General features: G+C 42.1%; 1 protein-coding gene across 2 annotated transcripts in view; it reads right to left on the bottom strand.

The window, feature by feature from the left end:
• The window catches only part of LOC106596840 (dual specificity mitogen-activated protein kinase kinase 5), a 167,753-nt gene extending 155,105 nt beyond the window's left edge, over window positions 1–12,648 (bottom strand). Inside the window, exons 1-3 of one of the 2 annotated variants that reach the window (XM_045707997.1) lie at window positions 12,200–12,648; window positions 12,029–12,077; window positions 8,307–8,374 (exon numbers count right to left, since the gene is read on the bottom strand). In XM_045707997.1, the coding sequence (XP_045563953.1) occupies window positions 8,307–8,374; window positions 12,029–12,077; window positions 12,200–12,331 (249 nt within the window). In that variant the 5' untranslated portion in view covers window positions 12,332–12,648. The remainder of the gene's footprint in view (window positions 1–8,306; window positions 8,375–12,028; window positions 12,078–12,199) is intronic. The other variant, XM_045707998.1, reaches the window with a different exon arrangement.
• Window positions 12,649–27,113: the final 14,465 nt, after the last annotated feature.

Consider the following 27,113-nt stretch of genomic DNA (forward strand, 5'->3'; position numbering starts at 1 on the left):
AACGAAACCATCTGTTAAAAAATGTGCATGTGAGTGTGTGTTTAACCCCACCCCCTTCTTTGGAGGTTTGAGGCCTTTGTAAACGTCAATAGAGGCCTTGTCCCTGACAATCAGGCCCATAAGGCCTTGTCCCTGACAATCAGGCCCATAAGGCCTTGTCCCTGACAATCAGGCCCATAAGGCCTTGTCCCTGACAATCAGGCCCATAAGGCCTTGTCCCTGACAATCAGGCCCATAAGGCCTTGTCCCTGACAATCAGGCCCATAAGGCCTTGTCCCTGACAATCAGGCCCATAAGGCCTTGTCCCTGACAATCAGGCCCATAAGCACAGACGCAGATGGATACTTGCAGGGGGTGGCTAGAAATGGCTCAGTTTTTCCATGTGTCAGTCAGTGTATAAAAACCTAACAAACTCTGATGTTTATACATTTCCTATCTAGTATAGATGTGCATATCACTGTAGATATTTAAATGTAGATGGGCAGGGCCAGCTTGGAATCAGAATGGATCTGAACGGCTCCCCAAGAGGCACAGCTGTTATTAAAAGGCCTATTTATCACTGTCAGCCTCTCCTCAGGTCCCATCCCTCCACTTGCCCTCCGGTGTTGTCACTAGGCTGAACAGGAACAATAGGACTAACACAGCAACATGCTCTCTCTCTCTCACACACTTTCACACACACCTTTAATTTTCCACTCCGCTACCCTATTGATTAAGACCGCAACAATTACCACCTAATCTTTTAAAAGGTGTATTAAAAGACATTCCCCTTTGTTGGCCAATAACTAAACAGCGTCGGATCACAAATACCATCGCTCAGCCTAGGGGGACAGGGGAGAGGGAGAAGAGAGAGGGGAGAGAGAAGAGAGAGAGGAGAGAGAGAGAGGAGAGAGGGGAGAGAGCGCAGGCCCAGGCTGCAGGAAGCTCATCATCATTAGCAGACGAGGAGGGGGAACAAGAGAGCACGGGATGCAATTAGGGCTGCTACCTCCGGGGGCATATGATAGGAGGAGGAGGGGAATGAGGTCACGTGGTAGACGAGCTGACACGGGTCAGTCTTTAACTTTCACAACGGCGGCTCCAAGCCATTCAAGGTGCCGAGCAATGATTAGAGTTGCCTGGAAGACTGGCTTGTCTCACAGGACTCGCATACCAAAGGATGTGTTTATTATTTCTTTTTTGTCTGGCTTTCAAAATAAAAGTCCTTAGAGAGTCATACACAGAAGATGGTTTAAGATTGACATGATGCTAATTAATTGATAGGTGCATATCAAATTCAAGGGTAGGGCTGGCACAATTACCGTATAATTGTGTAACCGACGGTTATGGGTGAAGACCGTCATAACCATTTGAAGAACAGCTGACTGAAGACGGGACGGCCAGGCTTTGGTGCGGTTGAGTCCGTTCCTGTGGTAACATGGACTTTTAACAATGTGATGGAACTTTGTTGCTCCTTGATTTTGTAGCGAACAAGTCTTGGGTTGCCATGACAACAATCCTCTCCCTGCAGCAGCAGCAGCACACATAGAAATATAATAAATAGAACAGGCTTGGAACCTCTAACTCTGGCAATTTGACTGGTAAACTCATGAGTACACTGGCGGTGGCTGGTATTATGACGCAATAATTGCCATGGTAATGTAGAATGTTAATTTAAATGATGTTAACTGATGTGGCTCATACAATAGAAGGTATTATTTCAGTTAAGTTGAATCAACAAATCACAGCACATATTGATGGACACACTTCCTGCTTTGCTCCTCAAAATGGCCACCTGGCCCACATTATGCCATCATTGACTTGATGCCTGTTCTATTAATGATATATCTATGGCAGCACACAGTCAGGAGCTGAGGAAAGGAGAAAGTGTTTTTTGCTATGAGACCAATTACAGCCATCTAGAGTTCCATGACCGTCACAGCCCTGTTAAAGTGTTTTAGATGATTTGTTTGGCCTTTTAAATGACAATTATATGAGATGAAATGGATTAAATGGTAGTTCATCACTCCTACTCTGAAACAGTGTTGAGGATAGGTACCGAATTCCCCCCCCTTACACACCTAATACATTGGCCTCTGTTAATTCATATTCATTTTGCACAATGGCTATCCAGTCATCTGGAATTAACGACAGCCAGGCAGAATGCACCTGGGTCTCTACGGAGGCCAAACGGCCACAGCAGCCAACCAAAGAAGCCCATATGCTTGAATATGAATACAAATGGATTGCTGAAATGCATAACCCTTGCATAAGACGCCCGGGAAGCCTGCCTCGCATATATTATATACCTGTATTACAATTTTTCCTGGCAATCAGCAGCTTTTCGCCAGACACGCTCGTCCCGAGAGGAGCAGAAAGCCATTATAGGGGGCCCGAATTCCTTTACCGAGAGATTGGAGATTTGTTGTGCAGCATCTGAAAATATGTGGACGAAGCAATGTGTTTTTGTGTCGGTGGCGGTGGGGAATGTTGTGTCGTATGAAAGCAAATATTTGAGTGAGTTTGGAGATGTGAAACATAGAAGTGGAGCAGGTAAGGTGGGATTCAGCCAATAACACACCAACCAGGCGATAGAGCTAATCTGTGTGATTATGTTCCTGCTGAGATTAAATTAGCTCTTTCATTGATGAACAGCCACTATGATAGAGAACTATTGAAAGCCACTTGTGTTAAGGGCGAAAACACCAATTCATCGCATTTCACAAAGATTTACTGCATCTCAAGAGTAAATGTATCACATAACTTGACAAAAGAAGTAAAACCACTTGATTTCTTCATGATATATCTCATTCACTTCCCTCAGTGATGAGCCTCATCTTTGCAGTCTGTCTGCTAGTGTCATTGTAGCGCTCAAAGTCAACTGCCAGACTTATGGTGAATTCACATGATCCATAATGGCTGAATCAGTCACGGTCAAACGTCTCCAATAAAACTCTATTAACTTCCCAGCTCTGCTAGCGTCCATCTTAAACCATGTGTACACTTGGCGAGGTTTAAGTGCCCAAACGGTCCACACAAATAGCTCATCCTGCCACACCAATATTTCTGCTCAACTTCCTCCTCAAACACAAACTACCTTGCACCGGCTCTATGCACACTCAACAGACTCTACCAACACATACTACACTGACACCACACACACACACTTACTTTCAGGTAGGCTGCTGCTACTCTGTTTATTATTACCCACATGTAGATACTGTATTACCTAAACTACCTGGTACCCCTCCACATTGACTCAGTACTGGTTCTCCTTATAGCCTCATTATTACCTCAACTACCTGGTACCCCTGCACATTGACTCAGTACTGGTTCTCCTTATAGCCTCATTATTACCTAAACTACCTGGTACCCCTGCACATTGACTCAGTACTGGTTCTCCTTATAGCCTCATTATTACCTCAACTACCTGGTACCCCTCTACATTGACTCAGTACTGGTACTCCTTATAGCCTCATTATTACCTAAACTACCTGGTACCCCTGCACATTGACTCAGTACTGGTTCTCCTTATAGCCTCATTATTACCTAAACTACCTGGTACCCCTCTACATTGACTCAGTACTGGTACTCCTTATAGCCTCATTATTACCTAAACTACCTGGTACCCCTGCACATTGACTCAGTACTGGTTCTCCTTATAGCCTCATTATTACCTAAACTACCTGGTACCCCTGTACATTGACTCAGTACTGGTTCTCCTTATAGCCTCATTATTACCTCAACTACCTGGTACCCCTGCACATTGACTCAGTACTGGTTCTCCTTATAGCCTCATTATTACCTAAACTACCTGGTACCCCTGCACATTGACTCAGTACTGGTTCTCCTTATAGCCTCATTATTACCTCAACTACCTGGTACCCCTCTACATTGACTCAGTACTGGTTCTCCTTATAGCCTCATTATTACCTCAACTACCTGGTACCCCTCCACATTGACTCAGTACTGGTTCTCCTTATAGCCTCATTATTACCTAAACTACCTGGTACCCCTGCACATTGACTCAGTACTGGTTCTCCTTATAGCCTCATTATTACCTAAACTACCTGGTACCCCTGCACATTGACTCAGTACTGGTTCTCCTTATAGCCTCATTATTACCTCAACTACCTGGTACCCCTCTACATTGACTCAGTACTGGTTCTACTTATAGCCTCATTATTACCTAAACTACCTGGTACCCCTCCACATTGACTCAGTACTGGTTCTCCTTATAGCCTCATTATTACCTAAACTACCTGGTACCCCTCCACATTGACTCAGTACTGGTTCTCCTTATAGCCTCATTATTACCTAAACTACCTGGTACCCCTCCACATTGACTCAGTACTGGTTCTCCTTATAGCCTCATTATTACCTAAACTACCTGGTACCCCTCCACATTGACTCAGTACTGGTTCTCCTTATATATAGCCTCATTATTGTTTTAATTCTGTTTCCTTTATTTGTCCTCCTTTTTAACTCTACACTGTTGAGAATGGTCTCATAAGTAAGCATTTCATTGTAAAAAGTCTACACCTGTTGTATTCGGCGCATTTGACCAATACAACTTAATTTGATTTGATTTGTGGGGGAAAATAGTAAAAAAGTATCCCCTGAGGGTGAGGGACTTGTATATCAATCAAGGTAAGGTCAATATGTTTCCCGTCGTCCCTCTCACTACAGCTCGACACCACTACTCTGCCCGTTCAATCAGCTTCACACTAGCACCAGCAAACCCTGGGATACCCAATGATACCCAATGACAACAAAGCATCCAAGACGAAGGAGTAATAAAGGCGCTGAAACAGAGGGAATTCAGCCTGTGGCTACAGCGCCATCTTTGTAAGCTGATGGGGGGTAAAAGACATCCCCAGATGAAGAGTAGATTTTGACAAATATTCTCCGCCCAGGGGGGCCTGCTTTTTAATGAGGCGAAACTTTAAGTACTGAATAATAAATAATAAAAATGGATAGTTCATTTAGCTTTTCAGTGTACCTCGTGAAGAAGCCCATTACAAGTCATTACTCTTAATGTCCGTGATGTGAACAGTAACTATGAAGGAAGATGGTAACATCACGCGGGGGAGGGGGAAGCTGGTGGGGGGACTTGAAAAGTAAATCAACAAGACAAAAAAACAGGAGAGATGTGTTCCAAACACAAGTATAGCCTCTATTGAACAGATAGGTTTCTATAGTCTACATAACACATTTGAGTGTACTGTTACTTCATCAACATGAAGGCATAGACCTATAGGGTACATACGTCCATGAGGCATTTTAAATGGGTATACAAAGCCTCACTTCTCTCTCCATTTGAGCTCAAACTCTGAAGTAAAACGTGTTGACATGTCTAATTCCCTTCCTAACCTTGGTGAAGTCAATAACATATCTTTATTTTTTTATTGTTGTCACTCTTTTGCCTAAACCCGGTCCAATGCAGAGGACTGAAGGTTGGCGGCACTTGCCAAAAAGGTCACATGTTACCATGACTACACCGATTGGCACATCAGACAGGGGCGATTCCACGTTAGCGGGAGTGGAAAATATTTTTGTTATGTTCTGGTAATTCTCACATAGGAACTTCATTAGGAGGAAGGATGTTTGATATGTTTTTTTACATTTTGTATTTAATAAGAAAATCATGATGAAAGTGGCCATTGTATAGACCTATACATGCTCCCTGTAAGACCTTAGGATCTATGAACCGTTCATGTTGGTGGCTTTATACTCCATATAGTGTGCTCTAACCAATGTCCCCATTCTGAAATAAAAATGGCCACATTCATTTATTTAAAATGTAAATCTCAAAAGTGCCCTTTTTGATTTTGCCGAAATATTTATATTATTTTATGTTGAATAAATGAATGTGAAAATGTGCATAAGAATCAGGATATACTCCATATGTTAAAGCAGACTATAAGGAGTATAACATGTATGGTTCGTGGATCATAAGGTCTTACAGGGGGATTGTAAAGGTTTAAAAAGGGTTTAAAAAGGGTTTACAACGGCCACATTCATCAGGATTTTCTCAAACGTGGCACAAATGTAAAAAAAAAATTAAAAACACGTCAGACATCCTTCCTCCCAACGAAGTTTCTATGTAAGAATTGCTAGAACAATCCGAGATAGTAAAAATATGTTCTGCTGCTGCTGGGGTGGAATCGCCCACATACAGTGCTTTGTTGTAGGAGACAGAAAGGCAGAAATATGTAGAGTTACTTGTCATCTTTACCAGTCTGCTTAGCAATGAGCACACTGTGGCCCTGGGTGAAAAGATATGCTGTAATAGATTTTTAATAGCTTCCCCCCTTCAACAAAAAACACTCAATAGCGGAGTGAAAAAGAAGGTTATAATTGCTGCCTCAATGGTATACCGGGGTCAGTAATTATATTTACTTTATTCCCTTTTTAACAATTGTTCAACAGGAGATCATTTATTTTCCAAATGCAGTGTTATTTTCAATCTTTGGCCATAGAAACACTCATTCAACACAAAGGCTGTCATCTCAATCAAAAACACCCACACCAGAAAATAGACTTTTTAGGGGGTTTCATTTGCATTTTTATTTGTCAATGTAACTTTAATTAGTCTATATCATATCATGTTACTGTTCATTTGTATTTTTTTTAAAGGATGTGAAAGGACAATTACAAGTTGGGACCTCTGTAAATACCAGAAGAACTCAGCTCACCTCTGCAACGTCCACAAGGTTCACCCCTAAAATGTAAACGGTTCCACCAACTTTTGTTATTAATGTTGATGTGTTATAAACAATTACTGTGTTACTTGTGTACGCTACTTGTGAACGCTACTTGTGAACGCTACTTGTGTACGCTACTTGTGTACGCTACTTGTGAACGCTACTTGTGAACGCTACTTGTGAACGCTACTTGTGAACGCTACTTGTGAACGCTACTTGTGAACGCTACTTGTGTACTGGACCAAAAACTAAAATGCAGGAGAAAACACTTCAATGATTTGTCCTTCCTGATTATAACACTTGGCACAAGGAAAACCCACACCTAGACTAAACATCCCCTTAGTCAGGTAAACTGTTGTTATAGGAGTGTAGTCAGGTAACTGTTGTTACGGCAGTGTAGTCAGGTAAACTGTTGTTACGGCAGTGTAGTCAGGTAAACTGTTGTTACGGCAGTGTAGTCAGGTAAACTGTTGTTACGGCAGTGTAGTCAGGTAAACTGTTGTTACGGCAGTGTAGTCAGGTAAACTGTTGTTACGGCAGTGTAGTCAGGTAAACTGTTGTTACGGCAGTGTAGTCAGGTAAACTGTTGTTACGGCAGTGTAGTCAGGTAAACTGTTGTTACGGCAGTGTAGTCAGGTAAACTGTTGTTACGGCAGTGTAGTCAGGTAAACTGTTGTTACGGCAGTGTAGTCAAGTAAACTGTTGTTACGGCAGTGTAGTCAGGTAAACTGTTGTTACGGCAGTGTAGTCAGGTAAACTGTTGTTACGGCAGTGTAGTCAGGTAAACTGTTGTTACGGCAGTGTAGTCAGGTAAACTGTTGTTACGGCAGTGTAGTCAGGTAAACTGTTGTTACGGCAGTGTAGTCAGGTAAACTGTTGTTACGGCAGTGTAGTCAGGTAAACTGTTGTTACGGCAGTGTAGTCAGGTAAACTGTTGTTACGGCAGTGTAGTCAGGTAAACTGTTGTTACGGCAGTGTAGTCAGGTAAACTGTTGTTACGGCAGTGTAGTCAGGTAAACTGTTGTTACGGCAGTCTAGTCAGGTAAACTGTTTTTATAGGAGTCTAGTAGGTAAACTGGGGGTATGGGAGTCTAGTCAGGTAAACTGTTGTTATAGGAGTCTAGTCAGGTAAACTGTTGTTATAGGAGTCTAGTCAGGTAAACTGGGGGTATGGGAGTCTAGTCAGGTAAACTGTTGTTATAGGAGTCTAGTCAGGTAAACTGGGGGTATGGGAGTCTAGTCAGGTAAACTGTTGTTATAGGAGTCTAGTCAGGTAAACTGGGGGTATGGGAGTCTAGTCAGGTAAACTGGTGTTATAGGAGTCTAGTCAGGTAAACTGTTGTTATAGGAGTCTAGTCAGGTAAACTGTTGTTATAAGAGTCTAGTCAGTTAAACTGGGGGTATGGGAGTCTAGTCAGGTAAACTGGGGGTATGGGAGTCTAGTCAGGTAAACTGTTGTTATAGGAGTCTAGTCAGTTAAACTGGGGGTATGGAAGTCGAGTCAGGTAAACTGGGGGTATGGGAGTCTAGTCAGGTAAACTGGGGGTATGGGAGTCTAGTCAGGTAAACTGGGGGTATGGGAGTCCAACAAAGTTTAATGTTGAAGAGAACAATACTCACATATGACAACATGGCTTTGAGTTCTTCATCACTCCTCACAGTGATTCTATCACCCACCTCATCCTCATCTGAAACACAGATTAACAGCTGTAGTTACTGGGCTGTTATCATTAACAGCTGTAGTTACTGAGCTGTGTTATCATTAACAGCTGTAGTTACTGAGCTGTGTTATCATTAACAGCTGTAGTTACTGGGCTGTGTTATCATTAACAGCTGTAGTTACTGAGCTGTGTCATCATTAACAGCTGTAGTTATACTGAGCTGTGTTATCATTAACAGCTGTAGTTACTGGGCTGTCATCATTAACAGCTGTAGTTATACTGAGCTGTGTTATCATTAACAGCTGTAGTTACTGAGCTGTGTTATCATTAACAGCTGTAGTTACTGGGCTGTGTTATCATTAACAGCTGTAGTTACTGGGCTGTTATCATTAACAGCTGTAGTTACTGGGCTGTCATCATTAACAGCTGTAGTTATACTGAGCTGTGTTATCATTAACAGCTGTAGTTACTGAGCTGTGTTATCATTAACAGCTGTAGTTACTGAGCTGTGTTATCATTAACAGCTGTAGTTACTGGGCTGTGTTATCATTAACAGCTGTAGTTATACTGAGCTGTGTCATCATTAACATCTGTAGTTGCTGGGCTGTGTTATCATTAACAGCTGTAGTTACTGGGCTGTGTTATCATTAACAGCTGTAGTTACTGAGCTGTGTTATCATTAACAGCTGTAGTTACTGGGCTGTGTTATCATTAACAGCTGTAGTTACTGAGCTGTTATCATTAACAGCTGTAGTTACTGGGCTGTGTTATCATTAACAGCTGTAGTTACTGGGCTGTGTTATCATTAACAGCTGTAGTTACTGGGCTGTTGTCATTAACAGCTGTAGTTACTGAGCTGTGTCATCATTAACAGCTGTAGTTACTAAGCTGTGTTATCATTAACAGCTGTAGTTACTGGGCTGTGTTATCATTAACAGCTGTAGTTACTGAGCTGTGTTATCATTAACAGCTGTAGTTACTGAGCTGTGTCATCATTAACAGCTGTAGTTACTGAGCTGTGTCATCATTAACAGCTGTAGTTACTGAGCTGTTATCATTAACAGCTGTAGTTACTGGGCTGTCATCATTAACAGCTGTAGTTACTGAGCTGTGTTATCATTAACAGCTGTAGTTACTGGGCTGTGTTATCATTAACAGCTGTAGTTACTGGGCTGTGTTATCATTAACAGCTGTAGTTACCGGGCTGTGTTATCATTAACAGCTGTAGTTACTGAGCTGTTATCATTAACAGCTGTAGTTACTGAGCTGTTATCATTAACAGCTTTAGTTACTGAGCTGTGTTATCATTAACAGCTGTAGTTATTGAGCTGTGTTATCATTAACAGCTGTAGTTACTGGGCTGTGTTATCATTAACAGCTGTAGTTACTGAGCTGTCATCATTAACAGATGTAGTTACTGAGCTGTGTTATCATTAACAGCTGTAGTTACTGAGCTGTCATCATTAACAGCTGTAGTTACTGAGCTGTGTTATCATTAACAGCTGTAGTTACTGGGCTGTGTTATCATTAACAGCTGTAGTTACTGGGCTGTGTTATCATTAACAGCTGTAGTTACTGAGCTGTGTTATCATTAACAGCTGTAGTTACTGGGCTGTGTTATCATTAACAGCTGTAGTTACTGGGCTGTGTTATCATTAACAGCTGTAGTTACTGAGCTGTTATCATTAACAGCTGTAGTTACTGGGCTCTGTTATCATTAACAGCTGTAGTTACTGGGCTGTGTTATCATTAACAGCTTTAGTTACTGAGCTGTGTTATCATTAACAGCTGTAGTTACTGAGCTGTGTTATCATTAACAGCTGTAGTTACTGGGCTGTGTCATCATTAACAGCTGTAGTTACTGAGCTGTGTTATCATTAACAGCTGTAGTTACTGGGCTGTGTTATCATTAACAGCTGTAGTTACTGGGCTGTGTTATCATTAACAGCTGTAGTTACTGGGCTGTGTTATCATTAACAGCTGTAGTTACTGGGCTGTGTTATCATTAACAGCTGTAGTTACTGAGCTGTGTTATCATTAACAGCTGTAGTTACTGGGCTGTGTTATCATTAACAGCTGTAGTTACTGGGCTGTGTTATCATTAACAACTGTAGTTACTGGGCTGTGCTATCATTAACAGCTGTAGTTATACTGAGCTGTGTTATCATTAACAGCTGTAGTTACTGGGCTGTGTTATCATTAACAGCTGTAGTTACTGGGATGTGTTATCATTAACAGCTGTAGTTACTGGGCTGTGTTATCATTAACAGCTGTAGTTACTGAGCTGTGTCATCATTAACAGCTGTAGTTATTGAGCTGTGTCATCATTAACAGCTGTAGTTACTGAGCTGTTATCATTAACAGCTGTAGTTACTGGGCTGTCATCATTAACAACTGTAGTTACTGGGCTGTGCTATCATTAACAGCTGTAGTTATACTGAGCTGTGTTATCATTAACAGCTGTAGTTGCTGGGCTGTGTTATCATTAACAGCTGTAGTTACTGGGCTGTGTTATCATTAACAGCTGTAGTTACTGGGCTGTGTTATCATTAACATCTGTAGTTACTGGGCTGTGTTATCATTAACAGCTGTAGTTACTGGGCTGTGTTATCATTAACAGCTGTAGTTACTGGGCTGTGTTATCATTAACAGCTGTAGTTACTGAGCTGTGTTATCATTAACAGCTGTAGTTACTGGGCTGTGTTATCATTAACAGCTGTAGTTACTGGGCTGTGTTATCATTAACAACTGTAGTTACTGAGCTGTGTCATCATCATGATAGTTTAAATAGAGACTGATTAATTTTAACAAAATCAATACAGCAAATTGTTAAGAACATGATTCTATCAAAGCAATGCTGTGCTTAACTTCAGCATTCAAGGTCCAGTGATGTGTATTCAAATATATATATATATATATATATATATATATATATATATATATATTTTGGAGGGTATTTTGACACTTTATTGAGACAGTATGGAAATCATAGGGGGGGGGTTGGCAGGTGGGGGACACAATAGGAAAGGTGGATGCAGAGATTGAACCCTGGTCTCCAGTGGGGAATTGTATATGTGATTTGTACCGGGAGTGTTACCCTCAACCACAGCTCTGCACCTGCGCAGAGTAGTCTGCCTTTAAGTAGATGGCTGCTTTGTAACTGTGAAAGCCAATGTATAACATCCAACAAAGCAATTCATTCATCCTAAAGTTACAGGATAAGAAAATCAGACACGTGAGGACTGGAGTTTAAATATTGTGACTTTAATGGAAGCCGGCCTAATGGTCCTGGTAAAGGCTTCACAAACTTGTTCCGGGCTAAGTTTCCCCCTAGTACCGATCTTGGATCAGCTTCCCCATCCTAACCACGACCAGTAGTGGGGGAAATGCAAATTGCACCCAGGAACATAGCCTACATGATCCTTTTGGTGTGCAAAAACCTCCAGAAGTGGTTCCTCAAGACAATCAGTCTTATTGGGTATTAAGGACAATACCAGCCAAAAAGGCAATATAAGTAGCAACTGAGTAGTAGTAGACTGAGCTTTTCAGTTGTAACTAAACATAGTTGGGTAGAAGTCTGCCAAACGGACTTGCACATTTGGTTGGTGAAAAACTGTCCCCACAACAGGAAACCAGGCTGATGACATCTCAGAATGTCAATCTTTTCATGAGGTAACTTACATTCAAACGCAGTGATTGTGGTTTCGGGCATGACATCCCTTATAGCGACCTGCAAAATAGATTTAGGAAGACATGAACGTTAAATCGAAAACAGTTGCTAACTAGCTTGGTCCTTAGCCTAGCTAACTGTAAACTTTGCAACTGTAGCTAGCTAATTAAGTTAGCGCTCACCAACAAGTCATTGAAGCTCAAAAGTGATGGGCAGTCCACGGATGAGTCCATATCCCCGACGGGAGTCTTAATACGGATCTCTATTCCCTCGGTGTCCATAGCGCAGAAGTTATTTAAAACAAGTAGAAGCATAACAGACGAATAAGCAGAAACATAATCAGTGTTGGCTGGCTAACTTCCTAACAGCACATCCTATTCCTATCCTAGCTACATTAGCTGTCAAGTTAGCCGTTAGCTAACAGTTACTACATTTCAACTAACGTTACTTGCATGACTAAGAGCAAGCCATTGCAGGTCTTGTCGATGAGAGAGTGCGTTTTAACGTTTCCAACACCGTTTGACTCACGGACATACAAAGAGCGTTTTAAATAGTTGTAAATGGCATAGCTAGCAAAGTTAGCCGCTATGCAAAGAAAACCAGGAAGTTCACAGGAAGTTTTCGTATTTCCAACCGGATATAGATTTAGGAGCCACTCTTCACTCTGGCTGGATACTCTATCACGGTCTTTGAGTCTATGGTTGTAGAAGGAGCCATAGGTTTCTGTGGCGCTGTAGACTACAATCGTTCAGATAATTATTGTCCCACATAATGAAATCGGGGAAGGGACTGTGAATCTGTCTCAATTTATTCGTTAATATGTTAGTGAAAGGTGGGTGTATGATATGTCTTGCCATAGAGATCCGGGATTTACGGAATTACACTGATTGGCCAGATGGTGGCGCTATAACGAGATTGAAAATGAAAACTTTGAAAAGTCACACCCATCACCCCTTTTGACCTAAAGTCATGAAATGTGGTACTTAGTTCCCTCTCCTCACAAGGAACACATTTGTCTCATAAGGTCCGCCATTATAGATTTTCCGCCATTTAGAATTTTATGAAAAACACTTAAAACGCTACTCTTCTGGCAACGAATGACCAATCTGCACAAAACTTGATATGCGGCATCTATGGACAAACGTCTCTTAACCCAATATTTTTCAGACACGTACCTAAAAAAAATATGGCTGCTGTTGACCAATAAACATTCACATGGGCGTGGTCTGGCACATAAATGCATATAAATCAGTCGAGGAACATAGCCGCGGGAGGTAGGGGTGCGGAGGGTGCTGAAAAATCAGAATGTAAAAAAAATATGAATGAAAAAATATGATTTTTGTGCACTGGGCCTTTACTAGTATTAACAGACCTATATAGACGTCTGTAGAGCGGGCAAAAAAAAACATTTTTAAGCATCTCCACTTTAGAGGTAAAATTAAGAACGTTATCTTGCATGATTCTATAGTTGGAATTGTAAGAGTTGTAGACCTGTCTCTTTCTCTGCAATTTTCATTCTAATGGAATCTAGAAAGAATATAACCCTGTCCTCAAACATTTACATCAAAAGGTATTTTTATTTATTATGGATCCCCGTACTCTTCCTGGTGTCCAGCAAAATGAAGGCAGTTATGGCCTTCCGAGTGGCGCAGCGGTCTAAGGCACTGCATTGCAGTGCTTGAGGTGTCACTACAGACCTCATCCCATGCTGTGTCGCAGCTGGACACGACCTGGGAGACCCATGAAGCGGCGCACAATTGGCCCAGTGTTTGGCCGGCTTGGATGTCCTTGTCCCATCGCGCTGTAGCGACTCCTTGTGGCGTGCCGGGCACATGCATGCTGACTCCGTCACCAGTTGTACTGTGCTTCCTCTGACACACTGTGTGTCAAGAAGCAGTGCGGCTAGGCAGGGTCATGTTTCGGAGGATGCATAGCTCTTGACCTTTGCTTCTCCCGAGTCCATACGGGAGTTGCAGCTATGGGACAAGACTGTAACTACCAATTGGATATCACGAAAAAGGGGGTAAAAAAAGAAATACATTAAGGCAGATGTACAAATGTAATATTTTTAATATTAAGGCAGATGTACATCAAATTAAATATTTTTCTTTATCAAATAACATGGAAAACAACCACTTTTTGTGCAGTATTAATTTACCATCCTTACAAACCACTTAATGTACATTACTGCATTGTACATATGCTGGTCATCTAGGTTTGTACCTGTAGACTTTCCATCACCATGAAGGAAAACAATGACAAATACAGTAATTGAGTACATTGAGACATCAAGTGGTTTGTGATGATGAGATGTGATGATGTGGCTCAGATGGTAGAGCATGGTGCTTGAGATGCTAAGGTTGTGGGTTTGATTCCCACAGACGGAGGACCAGTATGAAAATGTAAGCACTGAAAAGGAATTAATAGACCATTTCAGTTTTCATATAGAAATAAGTGCATTTGCAAAGTATTTAAAGAAACTGGAAAACATATATCAAGCAAGTATTTGTATATACCACATATATGAAGCCGGTAGGGTAGGTAATAAAGACGTTTCAACTGATGATATCTACCAGTAAATGCTAACTAAGGCAACAATGGGTACGCAAAGCAGGTATTGAAAAAGTTTTGTCCGAACTCTTGATTAGTAGGTTATTTGTGATGTGCAATTAAGTCATCATGTGCTGTGTGCATCAGGGGCATAGCCCCCACCCCCCAGGTGGAAAACGAATTAAATAAAAACAGAAGGAAACCCAGGGTGCCTTTCCTTCGCTGGGCAGGTCGTTTGGGAAATTCTTTGCAAAATTAGAGTATACCCACTTCTCCGATGGGCCGATGGAAAGACAGCAGTCACACACAGCATGATGTTAAAGGATAAGCAGTCCATTCACTCGGACATAATAAACCAGTAGGTCCCAATCATAAGAATACAAAAACACAACCATTAGGCAAAGTATTTCCCAATCGAAACTATTACTTCCCTTTGCAAAAAACATTTCACATTTATCACACAAAGTAACCGGTGACCTAAAGTTAAATGCAACAATGTTTAACACACCAGTTATTTTCCAAGAGATGGCTAACAACAGGAAGCAGACTCCAATAAAAACACAGTTCCACTCACTAGATGATGATCATTTGAAACAACCCTTTCCTGCAGTCAATGACAAAAAGCGCCCTCTTTGGCCTCATGGGTGAAATGTTATTCATATTTTTCATAATTTCATAATAAATATGATTTATTTTTTAATGAAAATGCAGTTTTCTGTGATGTATATAAAGTGTAATATTGTGTAAAACCCAAAATGTAATACGTTTAAACTGTATATCTGACATGGTACAGATGTCTTCTTTTAAGCCCATAACCATGTGTGTGTGAGGTGTCTACTTCTGTTTCAGACTAGATTTGTTTAAGACTACCAATAATCACTCTGTTACTCTGATTTAGCCCACTGCAGTAAAATGTTACCTTCTTGTAGAAAGTTATTCTTGAAAAGGGACAAGCTAACAAATTAGCAACAACATCCTCTTCAATAACACCAGCTGCAGCCACTGCAAACTAGCCTACAACAAAAGATAGCTAGCTAAACCATGGAAAAACTACTGCTCACTATTGTGCAGTGACCTATTTGTCTTTGAGAAGGCAGAAGTTTCCATACATTTTTTGTAAAAATGGTCCCACTCATTACAAGTCAAAATGTGTTGGTTGATTCCACTGCCACTCCAAAATGTTGCCTTAATACAGTTGAATGGCAGATGCCTTCTATCTAGCTTCTGATGGCCTAGTTAATAGCTGATTTAGCTAGCTAGATTTATCACCACCAAAGAAAAATCCTGATTGGATATTTTTTTCTCTTCAGTGTTAACCTTTTCCTTTCCAACAAAAACTGAAGAGATCAAATCAGAACATCATTGAAAATAAAAATGTAATTACAATTATTATTATTATTATTTTATAAATCCTTAGCCCTTTTCTGAAGGCTTAGAAGGCTCTCATTGTTCCCCACTGTGTTTGGGTCATAATTTGTACAGTGGCTCTATTGCCCTCAGCTTGCATTTTTTACCGTTCTGAATGTTTAAAGAATCCATATGTTCTTCTGAAATATGAACACAGAAATACTGGACATCTTAATTTGGTAGCGATTTCACAAAATGACAATCATGGTATTGAATTGGACTCACATTTTACTGGTCTCGGTCTGGACTCGGTCTCGGACCACTTGTTCTCCTCCCAGTCTCGGTCTTGACTCGGTCTCGGCCCACCTCAGGTCTTGGTCATGACTCGGTCTCTGCCCCCCTCAGGTCTTGGTCTTGACTCGGTCTCTGCCCCCCTCAGGTCTCGGTCTTGACTCGGTCTCGGCCCCCCTCAGGTCTTGGTCTTGACTCGGTCTCTGCCCCCCTCAGGTCTCGGTCTTGACTCGGTCTCGGCCCACCTCAGGTCTCGGTCTTGACTCGGTCTCTGCCCCCCTCAGGTCTTGGTCTTGACTCGGTCTCGGCCCCCCTTAGGTCTTGACTCGGACTCGATTTGCTCCGGTCTTGGTGTTGAATCGGTCTCGCTTTCGGTGGTCTCGAACACAACACTGGTTCAATTATTACTATTAGCCTACAGATACATTCAATATTCTTTGAATATATCACAAGAGAAGACCAGAAAATTCTACAAGCTTTGACGGAACTCCTTCCAATGTCACTTAATTTCAATTTAATTTCAAGCTTGATCTCTTGCCAATGTCAACCTTGAAATTTCACTAATTAATTTCATGACAACTTCTCCGTTGAAGAAACAGTGAAGAAAATGTGAATAGACGTCCTTCCTCGTAGCGATTGATCGTGGTGTTCCATTGTTTTTTTTCTGCTTCTTCCCTTTGCACCAGATTAACACAGCATTAGTATTTAAAGATTTCCACTTGGCAAGAGTCATCAGCAAAGTAATTGAATGTACTACAAACGGCACTTAAAACTTGCTTGATTCCTGCCTTATCGGTGGGGAGCTGATTGTGTGCGCGTGTGTGCGTGCAAGCGTGTGTGTGTGCTGATTCACTCTCTGTGACTGTCTCAATGATTGCAGTCCTCCTTACAAGACATTGATCCTTGGGCAAAGTGTGGCTGATTTTCCCCTTAATTTACAGCAGGGTGTGTTCTGCACCTACGATACTCTAGACTGTTGACCTAGGTTATGAGACGCAGCTGTTTAAGCTTCCTTCTGTCTCCTGCAGCTTAGACCTGCCTGGGCGAGCACCGCTGAAAACAAGGGCAATGCGATCTGTTCTCTGATGGCGTGGCACACAGGCTTGAGATTTCACTGGCTAACGTGGTGCTCTAAAGCAGGAGGCCTAACTGCCACTAAGCTTCCATTAGAGAACCTCTATAGTAGGACCACAATGAAAGGTCCAACAGCTTAGATGGAGAATGCCCCATCTTTTCACATTCTCTGTGACCCATCTAAATCAACAACGGGTAAAAAGCTTAGATGTGGATTACAGAACAGCACCGGGAATAAAGAGGATATATTCAGAGTCAAACACAAAGGTCTATGTTTGTATAAGGTCACTAAGGGCTATTAGTGGTACGATATGATGATCAGTGATTGATAGACAAAGACGAGTAATCGTGATGTGGAATCATAACGCCAGATTGATCACGTACACACATGCATACACGCACGCACATACGCACTCACACACAGACACACACACAAATACACAAATACACACATAATCAAATCACCTCTTCACTTGAGTTGAAAAACTATTGAATGAGGGCACCATCATTCAATCCCAGATCTCTGACACAATCCCACATCTCTGACCCAATCCATCATCTCTGACCCAATCCCACATCTCTGACCCAATCCCACATCTCTGACCCAATCCCACATCTCTGACCCAATCCATCATCTCTGACCCAATCCCACATCTCTGACCCAATCCTACATCTCTGACCTAATCCCACATCTTTGACCCAATCCATCATCTCTGACCCAATCCCACATCTCTGACCCAATCCCACATCTCTGACCCAATCCTACATCTCTGACCCAATCCATCATCTCTGACCCAATCCTACATCTCTGACCCAATCCTACATCTCTGACCCAATCCATCATCTCTGACCCAATCCCACATCTCTGACCCAATCCATCATCTCTGACCCAATCCATCATCTCTGACCCAATCCTACATCTCTGACCCAATCCCACATCTCTGACCCAATCCATCATCTCTGACCCAATCCTCCATCTCTGACCCAATCCATCATCTCTGACCCAATCCCACATCTCTGACCCAATCCATCATCTCTGACCCAATCCATCATCTCTGACCCAATCCCATCATCTCTGACCCAATCCATCATCTCTGACCCAATCCTACATCTCTGACCCAATCCCACATCTCTGACCCAATCCATCATCTCTGACCCAATCCTCCATCTCTGACCCAATCCATCATCTCTGACCCAATCCCACATCTCTGACCCAATCCATCATCTCTGACCCAATCCATCATCTCTGACCCAATCCCACATCTCTGACCCAATCCATCATCTCTGACCCAATCCTACATCTCTGACCCAATCCATCATCTCTGACCCAATCCCACATCTCTGACCCAATCCATCATCTCTGACCCAATCCATCATCTCTGACCCAATCCTACATCTCTGACCCAATCCCACATCTCTGACCCAATCCATCATCTCTGACCCAATCCTCCATCTCTGACCCAATCCATCATCTCTGACCCAATCCCACATCTCTGACCCAATCCATCATCTCTGACCCAATCCATCATCTCTGACCCAATCCCACATCTCTGACCCAATCCATCATCTCTGACCCAATCCTACATCTCTGACCCAATCCCACATCTCTGACCCAATCCTACATCTCTGACCCAATCCTACATCTCTGACCCAATCCCACATCTCTGACCCAATCCATCATCTCTGACCCAATCCTACATCTCTGACCCAATCCCACATCTCTGACCCAATCCCACATCTCTGACCCAATCCATCATCTCTGACCCAATCCCACATCTCTGACCCAAAGAGGGTAAGGGGTCACTTCTCAACAGTAGAGGGTAAGGGGTCACTTCTCAACAGTAGAGGTTAAGGGGTCACTTCTCAACAGGAGAGGTTAAGGGGTCACTTCTCAACAGGAGAGGTTAAGGGGTCACTTCTCAACAGTAGAGGTTAAGGGGTCACTTCTCAACAGTAGAGGTTAAGGGGTCACTTCTCAACAGGAGAGGTTAAGGGGTCACTTCTCAACAGGAGAGGTTAAGGGGTCACTTCTCAACAGGAGAGGTTAAGGGGTCACTTCTCAACAGGAGAGGTTACGGGGTCACTTCTCAACAGTAGAGGTTAAGGGGTCACTTCTCAACAGGAGAGGTTAAGGGGTCACTTCTCAACAGTAGAGGTTAAGGGGTCACTTCTCAACAGGAGAGGTTAAGGGGTCACTTCTCAACAGGAGAGGGTAAGGGGTCACTTCTCAACAGGAGAGGGTAAGGGGTCACTTCTCAACAGTAGATGTTAAGGGGTCACTTCTCAACAGTAGAGGTTAAGGGGTCACTTCTCAACAGTAGAGGTTAAGGGGGTCACTTCTCAACAGGAGAGGTTAAGGGGTCACTTCTCAACAGGAGAGGTTAAGGGGTCACTTCTCAACCGTAGATATTAAGGAGTCACTTCTCAACAGTAGAGGGTAAGGGGTCACTTCTCAACAGTAGAGGTTAAGGGGTCATTTCTCAACAGGAGAGGTTAAGGGGTCACTTCTCAACAGTAGAGGTTAAGGGGTCATTTCTCAACAGGAGAGGTTAAGGGGTCACTTCTCAACAGTAGAGGTTAAGGGGTCATTTCTCAACAGGAGAGGTTAAGGGGTCACTTCTCAACAGTAGAGGATAAGGGGTCACTTCTCAACAGGAGAGGTTAAGGGGTCACTTCTCAACAGTAGAGGTTAAGGGGTCACTTCTCAACAGTAGAGGTTAAGGGGTCACTTCTGAACAGTAGAGTTTTAGGGGGTCACTTCTCAACAGTAGAGGTTAAGGGGTCACTTCTCAACAGTAGAGGTTAAGGGGTCACTTCTCTAAAGTAGAGGTTAAGGGGTCCATTGATTTCCATGTTAACGTCTGAAATTATTACTTTGCCTAATTGTTGCGGGGGATAGGTGGAAACAAAGCGGGGCTATCAACCAGCCAGATTAATGCCCACTACAGCACAGCTCTCTGGTGAGAACAGGGGAATCTATATGGCAGTTTGTCAAACACACTCTCCCAGGACTGGACGATAGTGCCTTCTGCTGTGAGAAGGCCAAGATGACGCCTAGTCAGCAATCCACATTATCAGAAATCAAACTCTCTGATTTAGCTGGGAGGAGGAGGAGGAGAAGAGACGGGGAAGAGAGGGGGAGAAAAAGGCTAGCAGCATTCACTGTCTGGTAATTAAAAACCATTTGATCAGCGCCACTCTCTCACCAGTCCCTCTTCCCTCTGTATCGACAAGCTGCTTAGCTGAGAGTGAGCTCAATTTGACTGTAAACATATGAGCTGCACTTATTTAACGCTCTACAAGAAGAGGGAGAAAACAAGTTAACCACACAGTGCAGACAACAGAAAGTTCAATTCTCCATCGGCCAATCACTAACGAGATTCACAAAGGGCGATTGAACACTCTTGTGCCCACACTGAAACGTTGTCTGTATTGAAAACGGTGACACATACATAACACCTTTTTTAAATAATGAGTAGAGTTCGATACTATGTCCCTCCTTGGCCGAGGTTAATGCTGTTTTTGACATCTTGTAACATTTCCATGTATTGGTTGTTAAGGATCTTCCACAAAGACAGAAAGGTTACCTCTTAATGGTTTGTTTGTTTCTCAACACATCATAGAGGCAGACAGTTAGACTATTGTCTTGGGATATCATGCTAATTGATTATGGCCCTCCACAAGTATTCACCACTATTGACCCAGCAAATGGAAAGGATGAATGAATGATAGCTTATGTTGACTTTATTGTTGTATTACATTGTAATTATAACATTGGTTGAAAACATGAACCAATTGCATGCATTTTTGCAGTGTAACAAGGTTTTTTGACTTGATTTCAGACCATGTTTATACAGGGCCCTGAACAGCTGCACGCTGACCACACTGTGTGGACAATAACCAGTAGACTAATCAGGTTGACTAATTCATGACTGCCAGGGTCAGACAGGGTCTGCTTTGACTGGTCTGATCAAGAGAGTCTTGTCAGGTAAGAATGCCATCCTTCTAGAGCCTCATTCCACTGCAGGTCTCTAAATGAGTGAGAACAATCCTGTTGAAAAGGAGACGTCTCCATTCAGCCTTGAAGCCCGCTCTTGTTTATTGATGCTGCCAAAGTCCTTGGTGTGATCGATACAATCCTTCTCCGCTGGACCTTCGACAAACAGCCCCAAATTGAGGTCAGGCTATTAGGAGGTTTACAGTACCTCAGCAGTTGCTGGGTTATGGTATCATTTCTTACTTTGTGTAAAGATTGGTTAGTTTGACGATATATGGCGTTGAAATACTGCTGATTTAGTGAGATGTTAGTGAGATGGGAAATTTCACTAGAGGGTAAAGAGCCTGTACTGTACAAAGTGGAAATGGACTCAGAGTCTACCCTGGAGCCTAAGAGGCTGGTTTTCTCTCTTACCCTCTGTGCCATATACACTGGAGACATTTGTCTTTTATGACTATTTAGTCTCCAGTTGTTTAGTAATAAAGAGGAAATATTGTTGCAATCTTCAGCCACTCATAGGGACCATCTCAGAATTGATGGGGTGTGTCTTCCGACAGAGGTTACAGGTGAACCTTGACACTAGTTTAGTTAAAGCTACTGAGCTCTACAATAAATAACACATCTCACCATCTCACCAAACCCTTGTGGCAATATGATACACTGGAGACAATGATGGAAGATTTTATTATACAGTAGGAACAGGTACATTGGTTACTTATATTCCAGTCACTCATTTCTGCTAAAATGATTTCCTTCATTTGGAAGGATGACAAAAAAATCATATTTCATTGCCATTTTGAGAGCCTAATTATCCTCTATGCTTCATTCATGTTTCCACTATAATTCCTATAAATAAAGTCATGTAGTAATCATGTACATACTAATCAAATGTAAAAAAAACAGGTGTGGACTAACAGTGAAATGCTTCCATCCCAACAATTCAGAGAGAAAGAAAACAGACAAACACTAGAAAAATTAAAACATGTTTTTATACAAGTAATAATAGATACATAATGAGTAATGATAACTTGGCTATATACAAGGGGTACCAGTACAGAGTATATATGCAGGAGTATGAGGTAATTGAGGTAGATATGTACATAGAACTAGGAATAAAGTGACAGATAATAAATAGTACCAGCAGCGTATGTGATGAGTCAAAATAGTTAGTGCAAAAAGGGTTAATGCAGATAGTTAAATAGTTAACCAATAGCTACCCGGACTAACTATTTAGCAGTCTATTGCTTGGGGGTAGAAGCTGTTCAGGGTCCTGTTGCTTACAGACTTGGCGATCTGGTACCGCTTGGCGTACAGTAACAGAGAGAACAATCTATGGCTTGGGTAGCTGGAGTCTTTTACCATTTTAGGGCCTTCCTCTGACACCGCCTGGTATAGAGGCCCTGGATGGCAGGGAGATCGGCCCTAGTGAAGTACTGGGCTGTACGCACTACCCTCTGTAGCGCCTTGCGGTCAGATGCCAAGCAGTTGCCATACCTAGCTAGTAATGCCAAACGATCTTGTAGAGACAGATTACTTTGGACACAGGTTGTTGTGAGGTATACGAGAAGAACATCTCAATCATTAGTCCATTAAAGCTAGAATCCTTAATTGAAACAATAACAAAGCGTCCTCCCCACCCCTGTTTCTCTAAAAAGCTAAGGGATGGGGCTGGATAAATGTAACCACTCTCAAATGAATAGACAGAGCTATGGATGCAGACTGCCCATCCATGATATACAGGGCCTATTGCAACCATCGATGGCCACCAGATTATCGCCAATTGATCTCTCGTTAAACCATCAATACTAAAATCACCTGCACAACTGATCTCAATTCTAACCAACTTGACCACAGATTGACCCCTCCTTAAAGCTTCGAGTCCTGATTTGCTGCCAAAGTCTTTTAAGATATGATCATCACAAATGTATCCTACTTTTTGAGCAGACTAGGGCAATTTATTTACTTGACAATCATTCCTTACAACTGAAATAAAGTATTTCCTAATTTACCACAGCAAGTCTACTGTGGTAATTTACCCAACATTTTGGATGAATGGAAAACACATGTTGGTGAAACATTATACATTTTTTTTCCCAATATATGTAGTCCATTAAACGTAAGTCCAGAAAAATACAGTCTTTATATATATATATATATATATATATATATATATATACAGTACCTGTCAAACGTTTGGACACACCTACTCAATCAAGGGTTTTTCTTTATTTTTACTATTTTCTACATTGTAGAATAATACTGAAGACATCAACAATATGAAATAACACATATGGAATCATGTAGTTAACAAAAACATGTTAAACAAATCAATATATATTTTATATTTGAGATTCTTTAAAGTAGCCACCCTTTGCCTTGATGACAGCTTTCACACTCTTGGCATTCTCTCAACCAGCTTCATGAGGTAGTCAACTGGAATGCATTTCAATTAACAGGTGTACCTTGTTAAAAGTTAATTTGTGGAATTGATTTCCTCCTCAATGCGTTTGAGCCAATCAGTTGTGTTGTGACAATGTAGGGGGGGTTTACAGATGATAGCCCTATTTGGCAAAAGACCAAGTCCATACTTTGGCAAGAACAGCTCAAATTAGCAAAGAGAAATGACAGTCCATCATTATTTTAAGACATGAAGATCAGTCAATAGATAACATTTCAAGAACTTTGAACGTTTCTTCAAGTGCAGTGGCAAAAACCATCAAGCGCTATGATGAAACTGGCTCTCATGAGGACCGCCACAGGAAAGGAAGACCCAGAGTTAACTCTGCTGCAGGGGATAAGTTCATTAGAGTCAACTGCACCTCAGATTGCAGCCCAAATAAATGCTTCACAGAGTTCAAGTAACAGACACGTCTCAACATCAAATGTTCAGAGGAGACTGCATGAATCAGGCCTTCATGGTCGAATTGCTGCAAAGAAACCACTACAAAAGGACACCAATAAGAAGAAGAGACTTGCTTGTGCCAAGAAACACGAGCAATGGACATTAGACCGGTGGAAATCTGTCCTTTGGTCTGATGAGTACAAACTTTTTATCTTTGTGAGATGCAGAATAGGTGAATGGATGATCTCCGCATGTGTGGCTCCCACCGAGAAGTATGGAGGAGGAGGTGTGATGGTGTGGGGGTGCTTTGCTGGTGACGCTGTGATTTATTTAGAATTCAAGGCACACTTAACCAGCATGGCTACCACAGCATTCTGCAGCGATACACCATCCCATCTGGTTTGTGCTTAGTGGGACAATGACCCAAAACACGCCTCCAGGCTGTGTAAGGGCTATTTGACCAATAAGTAGAGTGATGGTGCTGCATCAGATGACCTGGCCGCCGCAATCACCCGACCTCAACCTAATTGAGATGGTAAGGATGATTTGGACTGCAGGGTGAAGGAAAAGCATCCAACAAGTCCTCAGCATATGTGGGAACTCATTCAAGACTGTTGGGAAAGCATTCCTCATGAAGCTGATTGAGAGAATGCCAAGAGTGTGCAAAGCTGTCGTCAAGGCAAAGGGGGGCTACTTTGAAGAATCTAAAATTTAAAATCTAATTTAATTTGTTTAACAGTTTTTTTGATTACTACATGATTCCATATGTGTTATTTCATAGTTTTGATGTCTTCACTATTATTCTACAATGTAGAAAATATAAAAAATAAAGAAAAACTCTATATCTATATATAAATAAATAAATTCCTTCTTTATGTCGTGATCACAACTTCATTATCTCATGATCACAAAATAACAAAAGTTGTTTTGTCGAGATCACAAGATAAACTCTATAAATAGGAGTGTGGACGTATTGACGATGGATTTGTAAGTCACTCTAGATAAGAGCGTCTGCTAAATGACGTAAATGTAAATGTAAATGGATTGACAGTATGGCTGAGGCAGCAGAGCCCACGGTGGGTCAGCACACATGTTTTTATTAATTACTGCACTAAGGGATGGTACATTTTATGCTAACATCATGTTTTCATTTGTGATTGTAGCTCATTATCAGTTTATATATCAGAATGTTAGCAACTTAAATGTCCCTTACCTTGCGCTAAAAGCTCTGGGGCATCTAAGCCCTCATGGGGGGGTTTTAAACCCTGAACGATGCCTGCCAGGCAGCCCTGTCTCCCAGGCTGTCTGCCACCCCCAAGACCACAGCCAATTGCATGCAAGCAACAATGCAGCTAACTTGGCTAGTCTTGTGAGCGAGAGAGCTAGCTAGCTAGGTAGTCTTGTTACCCATGCTGGTTGATAGCTTGCCTAACTGATATGTGTATAATGTTAAGGGACAACATGTTTTATGGATAATATTTCAATTTACGGAGTCAGTGAGCTCCATTCCTGACAAGCTGATGAGATTCAATTTCAGCCTCATAGCTTGATCTGATTCAATAGCAGCCTCAGCGGCTGATAAGTCAGGATTCTGCCTAGGCTTTCACAGGTAATGAATCATGTGGAAATTGAGCAAGTTGTGGTGGTACCTGACCACACAACACGAGGTGACTAAACTGCTTGGAGTAAGCCTGGATTGTAAACTGTCATGGTCAAAACATGTTGATACAACAATAGGTAAGATGGGGAGATGTCTGTCCATAATAAAGTGCTGCTCTGCCTTATTAACAACACTATCAACAAGGCAAGTCCTACAGGCCCTAGTTTTGTTGCACCTGGACTATTGTCTAGTCATGTGGTCAGGTGCCACAAAGAGGGACTTAGGAAAATTGTAATTGGCTCAGAACAAAACAGCACGGCTGGCCCTTAAATGTACACGGAGAGCTAACATTAATGACATGTATGTCAATCTCTCATGGCTCAAAGTGGAAGAGAGATTGACTTCCTCATTACTTGTTTTTGTAAGAAGTGTTGACAAGCTGAATGTACCGAGCTGTCTGTTTAAACTACTGACACACAGCTCAGACACCCATGCAAACCCCACAAGACATGCCACCAGAGGTCTGTTTAAACTACTGACACACAGCTCAGACACCCATGCATACCCCACAAGACATGCCACCAGAGGTCTGTTTAAACTACTAGCACACAGCTCAGACACCCATGCATACCCCACAAGACATGCCACCAGAGGTCTATTTAAACTACTAGCACACAGCTCAGACACCCATACATACCCCACAAGACATGCCACCAGAGGCCTGTTTAAACTACTAGCACACAGCTCAGACACCCATGCAAACCCCACAAGACATGCCACCAGAGGTCTCTTCACAATCCCCAAGTCCAGAACAGACTATGGGAGGCGCACAGTACTACATAGAGCCATGACTACATGGAACTCTATTCCACATCAGGTAACTGATGCAATCAGTAGAATCATATTTAAAAAACACTTTAAAAATACACCTTATGAAACAGTGGGGACTGTGAAGAGACACACACAGACAAAGACACACCCCAGGAAGAGTAGCTGCTGTCTTGGCAGGAACTAATGGGGATCTATAATAAATAGAGTCTAATAAGTCAGCCTGTAGGCTGTCTGCAAGGAGCCTTACATATGAAACAGCCTACAAGGCAGCATTCTGATTGAATCTGATCAGCCTGCAAGGAATAGAGCTCACTCTCTCTGGAATATATGCATCAGCCTATAAAGCGCTGACAGTTAACCTGCCTGCAAGGAGCGTTACCTATCAAACAGCCTACAAGGAAGTATCCTGACATCAGCCTCTGAGGATGCTATTGAATCTGATCAGCCTGCCAGGAATAGAGCTCACCCCCTGGATCAGATATGCATCTGCCTTTAAAGCACTTTGACAGTTAATCTGCCTGGAATGAGCCTTACCTATGAAACGGTCTAAAAGTCAGCATCCTG

This window comes from Salmo salar, chromosome ssa26 (genome assembly GCF_905237065.1).
Source record: "Salmo salar chromosome ssa26, Ssal_v3.1, whole genome shotgun sequence".
Lineage (NCBI taxonomy): Eukaryota > Metazoa > Chordata > Actinopteri > Salmoniformes > Salmonidae > Salmo > Salmo salar.